General features: G+C 43.1%; 1 protein-coding gene across 9 annotated transcripts in view; it reads left to right on the top strand.

Moving 5' to 3' along the window:
• Positions 1-17127, top strand: part of LOC115157429 (serine-rich coiled-coil domain-containing protein 2) — a 112132-nt gene that overhangs the window by 90175 nt on the left and 4830 nt on the right. For 4 of the 9 annotated variants that reach the window (XM_029705674.1, XM_029705690.1, XM_029705723.1 and 1 more), the window contains one exon: positions 6192-6305. In XM_029705674.1, coding sequence (XP_029561534.1) covers positions 6192-6305 — 114 coding nt within the window. Of the gene's footprint in view, positions 1-6191; positions 6306-9548; positions 9637-16772; positions 16813-17127 lie in introns of those variants that run through there. The other 5 variants (XM_029705700.1, XM_029705728.1, XM_029705707.1 and 2 more) reach the window with 4 other exon arrangements.

The raw sequence follows: 17127 nt of genomic DNA on the forward strand, positions 1-17127 counted from the left end.
CTGCTATGGTGACCAGCGAGCTGAAATAAGGGGGGACTTTACCTAGCTGGGTCTTGTAGATGACCTGGAGCCAGTGGGTTTGGCGACGAGTATGATGCGAGGGCCAGCCAACGAGAGCGGACAGGTTGCAGTGGTGGGTAGTATATGGGGCTTTGGTGACAAAACGGATGGCACTGTGATAGACTGCATCCAATTTATTGAGTAGATGACATCGCATTTTGTAAATGACATCGCCGAAGTCGAGGATTGGTAGGATGGTCAGTTTTACGAGGGTATGTTTGGCAGCATGAGTGAAGGATGCTTTGTTGCGAAATAGGAAGCCAATTCTAGATTTAACTTTGGATTGGAGATGTTTGATGTGAGTCTGGAAGGAGAGTTTACAGTCTAACCAGATACCTAGGTATTTGTAGTTGTCCACATATTCTAAGTCAGAACTGTCCAGAGTAGTGATGCTAGTCGGGCGGGCAGGTGCAGGCAGCGATCGGTTGAAGAGCATGCATTTAGTTTTACTTGTATTTAAGAGCAGTTGGAGGCCACGGAAGGAGAGTTGTATGGCATTGAAGCTCGACTGGAGGGTTGTTAACACAGTGTCCAAAGAAGGGCCAGAAGTATACAGAATGGTGTCGTCTGCTTAGTGGTGGATCAGAGACTCACCAGCAGCAAGAGCGACATCATTGATGTATACAGAGATGAGAGTCGGCCCAAGAATTGAACCCTGTGGCACCCCCATAGAGACTGACAGAGGTCCGGACAACAGGCCCTCCGATTTGACACACTGAACTCTATCAGAGAAGTAGTTGGTGAACCAGGCGAGGCAATCATTTGAGAAACCAAGACTATTGCTTCTGCTGATGAGGATGTGGTGATTGACAGAGTCGAAAAGCCTTGGCCAGGTCAATGAATACGTCTGCACAGTATTGTTTCTTATCGATGGCGGTTAACCTCTCTAGGGTCGGTGGGACGAAATCGTCCCACCTACTCAACAGCCAGTGGAATCCCGTGGCGCGATATTCAAATACCTTAGAAATGCTATTACTTCAATTTCTCAAACATATGACTATTTTACACCATTTTAAAGACAAGACTCTCGTTAATCTAACCACACTGTCCGATTTCAAAAATGCTTTACAACGAAAGCAAAACATTAGATTATGTCAGCAGAGTACCCAGCCAGAAATAATCAGACACCCATTTTTCAAGCTAGCATATAATGTCACAAAAACCCAAACCACAGCTAAATGCAGCACTAACCTTTGATGATCTTCATCAGATGACACAGCTAGGACATTATGTTATACAATGCATGCATGTTTTGTTCAATCAAGTTCATATTTATATCAAAAACCAGCTTTTTACATTAGCATGTGACGTTCAGAACTAGCATAACCCCCGCAAACTTCCGGTGAATTTACTAACAATTTACTAAATTACTCACGATAAACGTTCACAAAAAGCATAACAATTATTTTAAGAATTTTAGATACAGAACTCCTCTATGCACTTGATGTGTCCGATTTTAAAATAGCTTTTCGGTGAAAGCACATTTTGCAATATTCTGAGTAGATAGCCCGGCATCACAGGGCTAGCTATTTAGACACCCAGCAAGTTTAGCACTCACCAAAGTCAGATTTACTGTGTTCTTCGTCAGAATGCACTCCCAGGACTTCTACTTCAATAACAAATGTTGGTTTGGTCCCAAATAATCCATAGTTATATCCAAATATCCTCTATTTTGTTCGTGCGTTCAAGACACTATCCGAATGGTAAAGAAGGGTGACGAGCACGACGCATTTCGTGACAAAAAAAATCTAAATATTCCATTACCGTACTTCGAAGCATGTCAACCGCTGTTTAAAATCAATTTTTATGCCATTTTTCTCGTACAAAAGCGAAAATATTCCGACCGGGAATCTGTGTTTAGGATAAAAGACGAAAGAAAATAAAGCATGGGGTCGACTCGTGCACGCGCCTCAGCCCATTGTCCTCTGATAGAGCACTTGCCAAAAGCGCTAATGTGTTTCAGCCTGGGGCTGGAATTACATCATTCAGCTTTTTCCCGCCTTCTGAGAGCCTATGGGAGCCGTAGGAAGTGTCACGTTACAGCAAAGATCCTCAGTCTTCAATAAACAGAGTCAAGAAGCTCAAGGAATGGTCAGACAGGCCATTTCCTGTAAGGAATCTTCTCAGGTTTTTGCCTGCCATATGAGTTCTGTTATACTCACAGACACCATTCAAACAGTTTTAGAAACTTTAGGGTATTTTCTATCCAAAGCCAATAATTATATGCATATTCTAGTTACTGGGCAGGAGTAGTAACCAGATTAAATCGGGTACCTTTTTTATCCGGCCGTGCAAATGCTGCCCCCTATCCCCAACAGGTTAAGATATCGTTTAGGACCTTGAGCATGGCTGAGGTGTACCCATGACCAGCTCTGAAACCAGATTGCATAGCTGAGAAGGTACGGTGGGATTCGAAATGGTCGGGAATCCGTTTGTTGACTTGGCTTTCGAAGACCTTAGAAAGGCAGGGTAGGATGGATATAGGTCTGTAGCAGTTTGGTCAAGAGTGTCCCCCCCTTTGAAGAGGGGGATGACCGCAGCTGCTTTCCAATATTTGGGAATCTCAGATGACACAAAAGAGAGGTTGAACAGGCTAGTAATAGGGGTTGCAAAAATTTCGGCAGATAATTTTAGAATGAAAGGGTCCAGATTGTCTAGCCCGGCTGATGTGTAGGGGTCCAGATTTTGCAGCTCTTTCAGAACATCAGCTGACTGGATTTAGGAGAAGGAGAAATGGGGAAGGCTTGGGCGAGTTGCTGTGGGGGGTGCATTGCTGTTGACCATGGTAGGGGTAGCCAGGTGGAAAGCATGGCCAGCTGTAGAAAAATGCTTATTGAAATTCTCAATTATAGTTGATTTATCGGTGGTGATAGAGTTTCTTATCCTCAGTGCAGCTGGGAGGAGGTGCTCTTATTCTCCATGGACTTTACAGTGTCCCAGAACTTTTTTGAGTTTGTGTTGCAGGAAGCAAATTTCTGCTTGAAAAAGCTAGCCTTGGCTTTTCTAACTGCCTGTGTATATTGGTTTCTAACTTCCCTGAAAAGTTGCATATCACGGGGGCTGTTCGATACTAATGCAGAACGCCACAGGATGTTTTTGTGTTGGTTAAGGGCAGTCAGGTCTGGAGAGAACCAAGGGCTATATCTGTTCCTGGTTCTAAATTTCTTGAATGAGGCATGCTTATTTAAGATGGTGAGGAAGGCATTTAAAAAAAATAACCAGGCATCCTCTACTGACAGGATGAGGTCAATATCCTTCCAGGATACCCAGGCCAGGTCGATTAGAAACGCCTGCTCGCTGAAGTGTTTCAGGGAGCATTTGACAGTGATGAGTGGAGGTCATTTGACCACTGACCCATTACGGATGCAGGCAATGAGGCAGTGATTGCTGAGATCTTGGTTGAAAACAGCAGAGTTGTATTTAGAGGGCAAGTTGGTTAGGATGATATCTATGAGGGTGCCCGTGTTTACGGCTTTGGGGTGGTACCTGGTAGGTTCATTGATAATTTGTGTGAGATTGAGGGCATCAAGCTTAGATTGTAGGATGGCTGGGGTGTTAAGCATGTCCCAGTTTAGGTCACCTAGCAGCACGAGCTCTGAAGATAGATGGGGGGGCAATCAGTTCACATATGGTGTCCAGAGCACAGCTGGGGGCAGAGGGTGGTCTATAGCAGGCGGCAACGGTGAGAGACTTGTTTTTAGAGAGATGGATTTTTAAAAGTAGAAGTTCAAATTGTTTGGGTACAGAACTGGATAGTAGGACAGAACTCTGCAGGCTATCTCTGCAGTAGATTGCAACACCGCCCCCTTTGGCCGTTCTATCTTGTCTGAAAATGTTGTAGTTAGGGATGGATATTTCAGAGTTTTTGGTGGTCTTCCTAAGCCAGGATTCAGACACGGCTAGGACATCCGGGTTGGCAGAGTGCTAAAGCAGTGAATAAAACAAACTTAGGGAGGAGGCTTCTAATGTTAACATGCATGAAACCAAGGCTATTATGGTTACAGAAGTCATCAAAAGAGAGCGCCTGGGGAATAGGAGTGGAGCTAGGCACTGCAGGGCCTGGATTCACCTCTACATGCCAGAGGAACAGAGGAGGAGTAGGATAAGGGTACGGCTAAAAGCTATGAGAATTGGTCGCCTAGGACGTCCGGAACAGAGAGTAAAAGGAGCAGGTTTCTTAGGGCAATAAAATAGCTTCAAGGTATAATGTACAGACAAAGGTATGGTAGGATGTGAATACAATGGAGGTAAACCTAGGCATTGAGTGATGATGAGAGAGATATTGTCTCTAGAAACATAATTGAAACCAGGTGATGTCATCGCATGTGTGGGTGGTGGAACTGAAAGGTTGGATAAGGTATAATGAGCAGGGCTAGAGGCTCTAAAGTGAAATAAGCCAATAAACACTAACCAGAACAGCAATGGACAAGGCATATTGACATTAAGAAGAGGCTTGCTTAGCCAAGTGATAATTAGGGTCCAGTGAGTAGTGAGGTTGGTTGGGGTCACGGCGATTCAGACAGCTAGCCGGGCCATGGGTAGCAAGCTGGCAGAAGATGGTCTGTTTTTAACGTGAGCACACTCCTGTAATCTGAGCAGACTGGTCGCAGACTTCAGGATGACAACATTATGCAGACAATTCACATAATGTGAGTGCTTCAACGATGAAAAAGATTTTTGTCGTCGACTAATGTATGCCTAGCTTCAGAGGCCTATAAGTGTTTGCACAGGTAATTGTATACATGTGTAATCAGAACCATGAGAGTGAAGTAGGGGATTGAAAGGTTGTGTGTGTTTACAAAGAGCCCTGGGGTTTTGAAGGATGCATGAAAGAGTACAAACACAAAGCTGGTCTTTGTTGGTCTGTCTGTCTGTCTGTCTGTCTGTCTGTCTGTCTGTCTGTCTGTCTGTCTGTCTGTCTGTGTGTCTGTGTGTCTGTGTGTCTGTCTGTCTGTCTGTCTGTCTGTCTGTCTGTCTGTCTGTCTGTCTGTCTGTCTGTCTGTCTGTCTGTCTGTGTGTCTGTGTGTCTGTGTGTCTGTGTGTCTGTGTAATGGAACAAGAGAGAAGTGGGAGAACACTGCTACCGTAAGGTACATGATTATTTAGAGTGGCTGTGGATTCTCTTCTCTCGTGTGTGTGTGTCATACTGAGGCCACATCCAAAGGCCAACCACCCAAAGGCCTGGGCCTTGCAGAGTTTCATTTGTCTTCTGGACTGTGGGTGTTTTCTTTGGGAAATAAGAGGGCTGTTTTTGTGGGCTGTTTTGAGTGGGGCCAGTGGCCATTGCAGAAGCACTTACACTGTTCATCATTGGCCTACACAAAGGGTTATAGAGAGGGTCAGTGTGACCATACACACTGAAACCGATAGAGTAATTGCTTATTGCAGTTTATGGACTTGTTATGCTTCTACTGTTAATGTTATGAAGGTTATGTCCTGTCACATTCGTTTTTATGATACAGATGTAGGATCTTAATTTGATCACCCTGTTGCAGGAGAACTTTCCTGCATTGCAGGAAATGTAAAACGTGTAGTGTATTTGAGATTTAAAACATTTCCACTTTGGAATTTCAGACTTGATTTTCTTTTACTGTATGAGAAATCAATGAACCCCCTAAAAAAATATTTTATATAAATATTTTAATTCGCATTTCCTGTTGCTGCAGGATTATTTTCCTGCTGTAGCAAACTGGCTCAAATTAAGATCCAACATCTGTATTTTATATGACCTTGGGTTTTATATGATGCCTCATCTTTAATTTAAGTTTGTCCCTGATTAGGTGTTTGTTTGTTGTCATCATGTCCCCAACACCCTGGTCATTAAATAAGTACTCAAACAGAAATTAAGATTTATGAATCTTAATCTGAGTAAACAGGTATTTACACACATGCCACAAACTCAAAACACACCCTGCACCTGCAACTCTTCTTGGCAATGCAAATAATTTTGCTACTAACCAGAACATTTGTGAACTGAATATTGTATTGGTGTCTGTATAAAGTTTCCACTGAATAACTCTCTTGAATAGGCTGTCCCTGGCTTTTCAACTATTTGGAACTAACCAAAACATGATTGATTGTTGGTGTCTATGTAAAGTTTCAACTGAATGACGTGTCTCTCTCTTGAAAAGGCTGTTCCTGTCGAGCCCACGAGATGCCACTGCCAGCAGCACTGGGACGTGGAAAGAGTGACGGTGACCTACCATGACAAGGCCACACAGACTCCACAGTGGAGGGGACATGCTGTGAGTGCTGCTTCCTGTATATATATAAGAGAGAGAGAGAGAGAGACCCCACTGTCATGTCCTGATCACATTCACTGTTGGCCACTCAACTTCAAATCAAATTTTATTGAGTAGACCTACTGTGAAATGCTTATTTACAAGCCCTTAACCAACAATGCAGTTCAAGAAATAGAGTTAAGAAAAGATTTACTAAATAAAATAAGTAACACAATAAAATGACTTAACAATAACAAGGCTATATACAGTGGGTACCGGTACCGAGTCAATGTGCAAGGGTACAGGTTAGTCGAGGTAAAGTGACTATGCATAGACTTTTTTTCTTCATACTGTTTTTATTTGGATTTTCGCCATGCAAGTGTAATCTATTCCAAGTCATCTTCTCTGTAGGAGGCTGTGAAACATTTAGAGCTCTTATAAAGCTCTATAACCTTTTATACTGTAGCTGCTAAAGGACACCTAATAGAGTGACTGAGCTAGGTAGGTGTCCTTTTGTCACTCTGCACAAACTCAATGACATCCAGTGCTCTCTTCTTCCCTCTGCCACATGATGGACAGGCGGCATGTTCCACCTGTGAGGCAGTCGGGAGGCCGGTTGGAGCAGGACAGGTACCTGCCTGGCACTATACTGTGGTGCTGTCGGTCTGTGTTCTCTGATGAAACAGGGCCCCCTGGGCAGCCTGGTAAATCCCAGGACTATCACTAATTACAGTGTGTACATCTCCTGGCCCAGATAAACCAGGGGCGCCCAGAGCAAAGCAGCACCGAGGCTAAAATGCTCCGCCCGCTATAACATGGAAATTGCCTTGGCACACCGCTAGCCGCCACCCCCGTGATGGACAGGCTTGTTGGGATAGGCAGCGGCACAAGCCTGATTAGATTTGAAAAAGAAGGCTCTGCTTGAAATATGTCCTGCAATAACGCAGCGCAGGTGTTTAATTTTTACGCCTGGCCAAAGGACACCAGCATACCGATGAGAGGCGCCACCACCACGAAGCGGGCGGCAGGGAGAGGCGGTGCTCAATCATGGATGCCACACTTTTGGTCACCTTTTTGTCTCGTCATGATTTATTCACCCTCCTGCGTTGCAGCTTTAGAGTAAAGTGTGGAGGGGAAACAGTAGGGAAATTGGTTCGGTTCAGATTTACAGCTTCGGTTTCTACCTAACCTGAACAAGGCAATGGACATGTTGTTCCTGGTCGTGTGCAGGGAGGGGTCTGTGTGGTGGGGGTTGATGGAGGGGTCTGGTGCTGGGAGTAGGGCAGGACCCATGCGTTTCCGGAGTGCAGGAAGAGATAAGAGTTGCTGCCGTCGAGTTCACCAAGCCCAAGGCACACACCTTGCACCTCTTCGCTCTAATTGAATTTGAATTGAATTCGCCAGCGTTCAGACGCACAGATAGGTCAGGTCTTTCCCATCCTCTTTCATTTTTCCACCCTGACTTTCTCATCTGTAAGTAACCGCTACAGTTTCGTTTGAAGGGGAAATGTGGCATTTGATAGCTCTGACATTTTTTCAGTTATGAGCGAAACGGTGATGACATTCTCCCCACTGTCTCAAGATAAGGAAAGAAAGTGTAGCGTCAACTCAAAAAGAATCAAGCAAGCAAATCGACAGAGGCATGATGACAGTGGCTTGAGAGTACAGCGGTTCCTCAATTAAAAGTTTTGAGCTCATACCGCGACCGTTTGTGGTAGTTGGTGTCAGATTGTGGTAAATTGCGTCATTCTGTCATTGAACCACACTATCACAAGCGGGAGTTAGAACACTGATCTATCGGTACTCTAAACTCTGGCACAAATGTACTATCTTTTCCTAAATTAATGGAGGTGTGAATGTTTCAGTACGAGAGTCTCTCTTCTCTGGCACTAGAGTCGTGCATCAGGCAAAACAAAGAATAACTGGTGGGTGGTCCCAGAGTTGAGAGAGAACTTGGGTAATTACAATGGGTAAATACAATGGCGCAATTACACTTGTATCTCTGGGATTCAACACACATTCTGTCTTTTTTAGGGCCAAAAATGGCTCAATGCCAATGATGGAAAAACAAACTGTCTTCCCTCTGTGAAACGGTCTTCCTCGTCTCTCCCTGCGCGACAGGCTTGACGGACTGTTGGAAACAGCAAGGCATCATGGAGAATGTCTTGACGCCACGAAGAAGACAGAGCTTACTGCATATCAAGCTGGATGTGTTTGTGTCGACAACAGCATTCAGAAACTCAAGAGAAACATTTTCCACGGTCACAGCTATGCCTGTGTTTACCATTTCTTAGAGCAAAAATGCCAAACCCTAGCAGATTAGTCATTAGTACTACTAATCAATACTGATCATTTAAACAGGCAACAATGTTTTGATGGTGAGATACTGATGGAGGGATAGGGAGAGAGAGGCAACATAATAATGAGCACGTGAAATGATGCTGTCTTCCAGACTGCAGAGAAACCGGCATCAACCATAATGAACACGATTGATTTGTGTTGGCAGTACACAAATAACGCATCCCTGTCCCCCAAAGCAAAGCTAAACTCAACACCCAACCGATCCTCTCGCGCTGAACCTCCCGCAGCTCCAATAACGATACCGGTCACTGCCATGTCAGGTAGCTATGAGTTTACAGGGGACCCTACTCTTCTTCTGTCATCTTCCTCCCCCATATCGAATCACTCCCTGGCAGGTGCGTCTGAGCTGGAGGAGTGTGAGTGTAATTGTGTTGTACAGGGAGACATTGCAAGCACCCTGGCTGGGAATTGACTTAGAGTGGCGCCGCATAGTTGGTGTAGCAAAGGGGAAATAGGCTGGTGACTCTGGAGAGTAGGGAGTGTGGCTGTCCTGTACCAGAGCTGGGCCCCCATCCCAGCAGTGTTTTCTCAATTTGAGGCGCCGGGTAAGTGTGAGGTGTGGGGACAGTCCCTCTGGACCTCATGTCTGTGTGTCCTGCGTTTGAGAGGATGATGCTGTAATTTACAGCATGGTCTTCACTGACACACACACATATACACACACACACACACACACAAAGGCATACACATGAATCCATGATTCTATTCCATATCTGAAATCCTTAGATGCCATGATGCCTCCAGGCCTCTTGAGATGCCATCCATGTGTGTCTTTGTGTGTGTGAATTGAGATGCATCGCTCACTGACCATGGCTGGGTTCTATCCTCCCTGCCTCCTTTCTCTGTTCTCCGGTGTGTGTGTGTGTGTGTGTCACCTCCTGTGGTGTTACTCTTCTCTCTGGACAGGGTGTTCGGCCTGCTCCTTTCCTCTCTCCCTGGCAGCGCTCGCACCAGAGGATCCCACGGGCATGCATGCCCCACCACAGCAGACAGAGTGAGTCCTTAACAGTGCCCCCATCCCATCCCGCCCCTTACCTCTCGCCACCCATACCCTATAGAGCCTCAACGCCATGCCCCCATACCATCACCCTGCCACCCTGTTACAGTCCCTGAAATCTTAGCGCATCAAGCTGGCTGGCTACACCCCCTCCCACCCCAGACAATCAAAGATGTGCAAACTGTATTTTTCCAGCTAGTTGCCTTGGTTTCTATCCTCTTCAGCTAGCGCTCACTTTGCTGCCTGCATTGGTCACTGTGGATTCTTTCTCTGTTGTTGTCAGCATCACAAGCCACTTTTGTAGTCTTCAAGCTGGCTGACATTTTAAAGGGCTCTTCCAATACCTGACCAGTAGAGCAGACTGGAGAGCCACAACCTGCCTTGGTAGTAATCTCTCTAGCACCTACTGGTATTGTGTAGCCTTGGCGTTTCATTAAAATAACTCACGAGAACTCTCAAAGTGCTCCAGTCTCCTCACCAGAGTCTATAAAAGCAGTGAGAGCACAGTTACACCCACAATATGCTGAAAAATGGGTCAAGACCAAAAAGAATGCAAAGAGAGAAACTCTCTCCGCTAATTCATTCCGTTCTTGCCCTTTGATCTCTCTCTGTGGGACTTGGTAGACGCCTGTTGCCAAGGACTATGGGGGCAGTATCCCTCATCACAGGCCTAAAATTTCCCCAGCCTTTGTTTTTCTCCTCATCCCTCCATCCCCTCGTACATCTCTCCATCCCTGCCCCCAATCAGCCGCTCCCTCCCATCACGCTCGGTAGAACACTGGGGCCTTGATCCCACACATTTCAATTAAGAGACACTCCACGCACATCTGCTAATGAGTGAAGAGCGCCCTTGGTAATTGAACTCAAGTTTTATTTTTAATGTATTTTTTAACCTATCTGCGGGCGACAGTGTGTGAGTGCGGGCGACAGTGTGTGAGTGCGCGCGCGCTCTATGCATGGTGTGTGTGTTTGTGTTCTGTTTTGTGTTCCAGGTGTTTGTGCTGTGAGTGTATGTGATTGAAATCGAGCATCTGACACAATTATGGGAGATTTTATTTTGGGGTTTCCGAGATTTAATGACCAACTGACAGCCTTCAATTACTGTCGCCGGCAGTTATCTTCTTCAGTTACTTTCTCTGCTCCCTGGTTGCCCCCAAAAAAGAGCTATGACATCACTCAACCAATGAGTTTCTGGGGGGAGATGTATGAGAAATGATACTAATGAGATTAGTGAAGTCTCCACCTTAACAGAAACTCTCAGCCAAAGCATGGTCCAAATGTCCCCTTCCGAAATTCACCTGCAAAATTGTAACAAAGGACATAGAGGAACTAACAGCACAGGTAGATAGCAATAACAACTGTACTATAGAAGCACATAATAAGGTAGAGGAAAAACAAAATGAACTGTAGGAACTTATTCAAGAACAATTAAGTGTAATTTATGACAAAAATAAAGCGAAAAATGAAAGAGAAATTTCTTGAATATTCAACATAGAATTGAGTTTACAGACAATCATAACAAGTTACACCAAATTATAAGTTATGTTTTCTTTTCAGCCCTCTCCATCTCTCTTGAATTATGTTAACTGTAAGTTATTTTTTCCTAATAATAATGTAAAATTAACAACTGTACAGAAAGACTTTTGTTAAGGCCAATTTACAGCAATTTTAAGCAATTAAATCCTTTCAGTCCGTAAAATTCCCAGGGCTTGATGGCATAACGTTAGAGGTATATCAAACCTTTTTATTTATTTTTACCAGATATTGTTCATTCTGATCAGACAGGTTTTTTACATGGACAATACATTGGCGATAATATACTAACATTATTTGAAACAATAGAACAATATGAAACATCAAAGAAACCAGGTTTTCATAGCAGATTTGGAAAAGGCTTTTGATAAAGTACGACTAGAATTTATATATACACTACCGGTCAAAAGTTTTAGAACACCTACTCATTCAAGGGTTTTTCTTTATTTTTACAATTTTCTACATTGTAGAAAAAATTGTCATAGGCTCCATTCATCATAGTCGTAGACTGTTCTCTCTGCTACCGTACGGCAAGTGGTACCGGAGCCCCAAGTCTAGGTCCAAAAGGCTTCTCAACAGCTTCTACCCCCGAGCCATAAGACTCCTGAACAGCTAATCAAATGGCTACCCAGACTATTTGCATGTTACCCTGCTACCCTGCTACTATTCTCTGTTTATTATCTATGCATAGTCAGTTTAACTCTACCTACATGTACATGTTACCTCAATTACCTCAACTAACTGGTGCCCCTGCACATTGACTCTGTACCGGTACCCCCTGTATATAGCCTCGTTATTGTTATTTTACTGCTGCTCTTTAATTATTTGTCACTTTTATTTCTTATTTTTTACTTATCTATTTTTTACTTAACATGTATTTTTCTTAAAACGACATTGTATGTTAAGGGATTCTAAGTAAGCATTTCACTGTAAGGTCTACACCTGTTATATTTGGTGCTTGTTACAAATAAGATTTGATTTGAAAATATATTTTGTATTTGAGATTCTTCAAATAGCCACCCTTTGCCTTGATGACAGCTTTGCACACTCTTGGCATTCCCTCAACCAGCTTCAGCTGGAATGCTTTTCCAACAGTCTTGAAGTAATTCCCACAAATTCTGAGCACTTGTTGGCTGCTTTTTCTTCACTCTGCGGTCCGACTCATCCCAAATCATCTCAATTTGGTTGAGGTCGGGGGATTGTGGAGGCCAGGTCATCATCTGATGCAGCACTCCATCACTCCTTCTTGGTAAAATAGCCCTTACACAGCCTGGAAGTGTGTTGGGTCATTGTCCTGTTGAAAAACAAATTATAGTCCTACTAAGCCCAAACCAGATGGGATGGCGTATAGCTGCAGAATGCTGTGGTAGCCATGCTGGTTAAGTGTGCCTTGAATTCTAAATAAATCACAGACAGTGTCACCAGCAAAGCACCCCCACACCATAACACCTCATGCCTTACAAGGGGAAATACACATGCGGAGGTCATCCGTTCACCCACACTGTGTCTCACAAAGACACCAAAAATCTCCAATTATGAGTCCAGACCAAAGGACAAATTTCCACCGGTCTAATGTCCATTGCTCGTGTATCTTGGCCCAAGCAAGTCTCTTCTTCTTATTGATGTCTTTTATTAGTGGTGTCTTTGCAGCAAATCAACCATGAAGACCTGATTCACACAGTCTCCTCTGAACAGTTGATGTTGAGATGTGTCTGTTACCTGAACTCTGTGAAGCATTTATTTGTGCTGCAATTTCTGAGGCTGGTAACTCTAATGAACTTATCCTCTGCAGCAGAGGTAACTCTAGGTCTTCCATTCCTGTGGCGGTCCTCATGAGAGCCAGTTTCATCATAGCGTAATGATGGACTGTCATTTGTATTTGTTTATTTGAGCTGGTCTTGCCATAATATGGACTTGGTCTTTTACCAAATAGGGCTATCTTCTGTATACCACCCATACCTTGTCACAACACAACTGATTGGCTCAAACACATTAAGAAGGAAAGAAATTCCACAAATTAACTTTTAAGAAGGCACACCTGTTAATTGAAATGCATTCCAGGTGACTACCTCATGAAGCTGGTTGAAAGAATGCCAAGAATCAAATCAAATGTATTTATATAGCCCTTCTTACATCAGCTGATATCTCAAAGTGCTGTACAGAAACCCAGCCTAAAACCCCGAACAGCAAGCAATGCAGGTGTAGAAGCACGAAGTAAGACTGTGCAAAGCTGTCATCAATGCAAGGGGTGGTTATTTGAAGAATCTCAAATATATAATATAATAAATATAATTTTGGTTAATATCTTATACAATGGGTTAAAGTTATGTATAGCAACCACAGGTGTTAAATAGTTAACAATGGTTACATTCTCAGAAAATATTGAACTGTCAAGAAGAGTAAAACAAGGCTGTCCGCTGTCTCCATATCTATTTGTTATGGCCATCGAAAAGCTAGCTATTAAAATCAGATCCAAGAGGAATAAGGAGTTGGAAATCCAGGGCTTAAAATCTCTTAAGGATCTGCCCCTTTTTTCCTAAATTTTATCTAAAATGACATACCCAAATCTAACTCCCTGTAGCCCAGGACCTGAAGCAAGGATATGCATATTCTTGATACCTTTTGAAAGGAAACACTTTGAAGTTTGTGGAAATGTGAAATTAATGTAGGAGAATATAACACATTGGATCTGGTGAAAGATAATACAAAGAAAAAACCTGCCTTTTCTTTATTTTTTTGTACTGTTAGAAATTGATGTTATTCTTCAATACACAAACCCCAGAGCAAATCAGGGGGAGAAAAATAGGTTTATTCAAAGAGGACAAATCATAGATGTTATGCTGGGAGGTAGATGTTCAGTCTCCCCTGTCCTCAGCTTTTCTCCACCGAACAAAGAAACAAGATGTCATTTATAACCCCCCACCCTAAATTGGGTTTGACTGGGCAAATGGCCAAATAACATATACCATGCTCCAGACTCAATGTACAGACCAATAAAAACGTGGCACACGTAGTGCTGAGTCCAGGACTGACGTCCCACAGATTCTAAACAGATATTGAACTGAAAACCAACTCCTATTGATCGTTAATTCTAGTACTCTCGTCCCCTTCGTTGTGTATTTATCTTCAAAATATTCTTATAGTATCATCTTCGAAATGCAAGAGAAAGGCCATAATGTAATATTCCAACCCAGGCACAATTTAGATGTCTCGTACAACGTTGTGTACTACTCCCTTCACAGAACAGTGCAAACTGGCTCTATCCAGAATAGAAAGAGGAGTGGTAGGCCCCGGTGCACAACTGATCAAAAGGACAAGTACATTAGAGTGTCTAGTTTGAGAAACAGACGCCTCACAAATCCTCAACTGGCAGCTTCATTAAATAGTACCCGCAAAGCACCAGTCTCAATGTCAACAGTGAAGAGGTGACCCTGGGACGCTGGCCTTCTAGGCAGAGTTGCAAAGAAAAAGCCATATCTCAGACTGGCCAATAAAAAGAAAAGATTAAGATGAGCAAAAGAACACACACTGGACAGAGGAACTCTGCCTAGAAGGCCAGCATCCCGGAGTCGCCTCTTCACTATTGACGTTGAGATTGGTGTTTTGCGGGTACTATTTAATGAAGCTGCCAGTTGAGGACTTGTGAGGCGTCTGTTTCTCAAACTAGACTCTCTAATGTACTTGTCCTTTTGATCAGTTGTGCACCGGGGCCTACCACTCCTCTTTCTATTCTGGATAGAGCCAGTTTGCACTGTTCTGTGAAGGGAGTAGTACATAGCGTTGTACGAGATCTTCAGTTTCTTGGCAATTTCTCGCACGGAATAGCCTTCATTGCTCAGAACAAGAATAGACTGACGAGTTTCAGAAGAAAGGGCTTTGCGTCTGGCCATTTTGAGCCTGTAATCGAACCCACAAATGCTGATGCTCCAGATACTCAACTAGTCTAAAGAAGGCCAGTCTTATTGCTTCTTTAATCAGTACAACTGTTTTCAGCTGTGCTAACATAATTGCGAAAGGGTTTTCTAATGATCAATTAGCCTTTTAAAATGATAAACTTGGATTAGCTAACAGAACATGCCATTGGAACACAGGAGTGATGGTTGCTGATAATGGGCCTCTGTACGCATATGTAGATATATCATAAAAAATCTGCTGTTTCCAGCTGCAATAGTCATTTACAACATGAACAATATCTAGACTGTATTTCTGATCAGTTTGATGTTATTTTAATGGACAAAAAAGTGCTTTTCTTTCAAAAACAAGGACATTTCTAAGTGACCCCAAACTTTTGAACAGTGTATATATTCTGGTATTGTCCCCCATGTAGCTTGTTTCTGGTCACAGGTTCAGGAATGGCTGAAAAATCACAACATGCCCTCAAAGTAACCATATGAATAGCAGTGTTGGGCGATTTGGAAAGCCATAGTCAATACACAAATTCAAATAACAATCTGTAGATACATTAATTCTGAACCATTCTAATCGCAATGTAAGACATCACAACACACTTGAAAAATATATTGTGGTGGATTGGGCAGAGCGTAGCTATGGAGGTGGCATTAAAAAGCTCATGATGTGTAATAGTTATTACTGAAAACACTATAATGTCTACCGGAGATTTCTGAATACTATCTATCTAGAATGTAATGTGTATATCCAAAAAACTGTGTATAAAAGTACCATGTATGTAAAATATGTATGTAACAAAAAGGCAGCAAAAACTAAAAAGTTATTTTGTCCTCCGAAGAGGGACAATAAAGAGGGATAGATGGGACAATAAAGAAAAGAAAACACCTGCTAAATCATGATTTGTTCAAATGATCAAAGTTCCTCGTTAGTCTTCGTATTCCACACTCTGTTGAGACTATACGATGCCGTCCTATGTTACCTGCTTCTGTACACGAGAGATTAGTGCATCATTGAATACATCCATTAAACAGCACAGAACGTCTATTTTTGAACGGTACCAAACATGCCTGAGTGCGTATGGTACAGATGTACCGAACATTCTTGTGTGTATGGTACACATGTAGTGATGCCTGTGTGTGTATTAGGGTTGGGCCAATATATTCTTAAATAAATGGAATATCGTGATATTTGACATTGTTGATATCGTGAAGTGCAAGACGATATATGATGACTATACTCTATTTGAACTTTATAAATCAAAACTGTATCAATATGTTGAAAATGAAGTCTAAATAGCTTAACTAAGCCTTATTTTTTCACCAAAAGAAGATTATTTAATGAGAATGCAACCATAATATCATAAATAAGGACAAAAATGGCACAGCCTTGAATTTTGTAGTCATTAACGGCACAGAGCTTTTATATCGGATACCGCGATATTAGGAGTAGCATATCGTAGAAGAGGTAATATTGCCCAGCCCTAGTGTGTAATGTACACATGTAACGAACATTAGTATTTTTATGTAGAACGTGTGAATGGATCTGTGAAAATCAATGGTTGCAGAATGGACTGGTGACCCTCCATCCATTCCAGTCTCCTGTCACTCTAACCTGAATCACTCTCTTCCTTTCTCTCTCTCTCTTCCTTGTTGTTTCTCTCCCTCTGCCTCTCCCACACTGCCCTTGGCAAGGAGTGGAACAGCTAGTGCATTACTTCAGAGATACGGCGTGGTACAGTAGCCTTTCAGATTTATCTTAACCCCTCCTTCCTTTTCTCCATTCCCTCCATCCATCCTGTCTGCATGATGAGGAATGCCTGGTCCTGGTCTGATGATTCCCCTATCTGTCCTGTGTCTGGCGTTGTTGTCCCTCCCTGGCGCATTCCCACTCTGAACAGTCCATCTGTAGTGTTTCTATCAGACCATCCTGCATCGCCTGCACTCTGTCGACAATTCACATCTTCCTCCTATACTCGTCATCTTCCACCTTCTCTCTCTCTCTCGCTCGCTCTCTCGCTCTCTCTCTTCCCCCCCTCCAATTCCCTAC

Source organism: Salmo trutta, chromosome 2 (genome assembly GCF_901001165.1).
Source record: "Salmo trutta chromosome 2, fSalTru1.1, whole genome shotgun sequence".
Taxonomy (NCBI): domain Eukaryota; kingdom Metazoa; phylum Chordata; class Actinopteri; order Salmoniformes; family Salmonidae; genus Salmo; species Salmo trutta.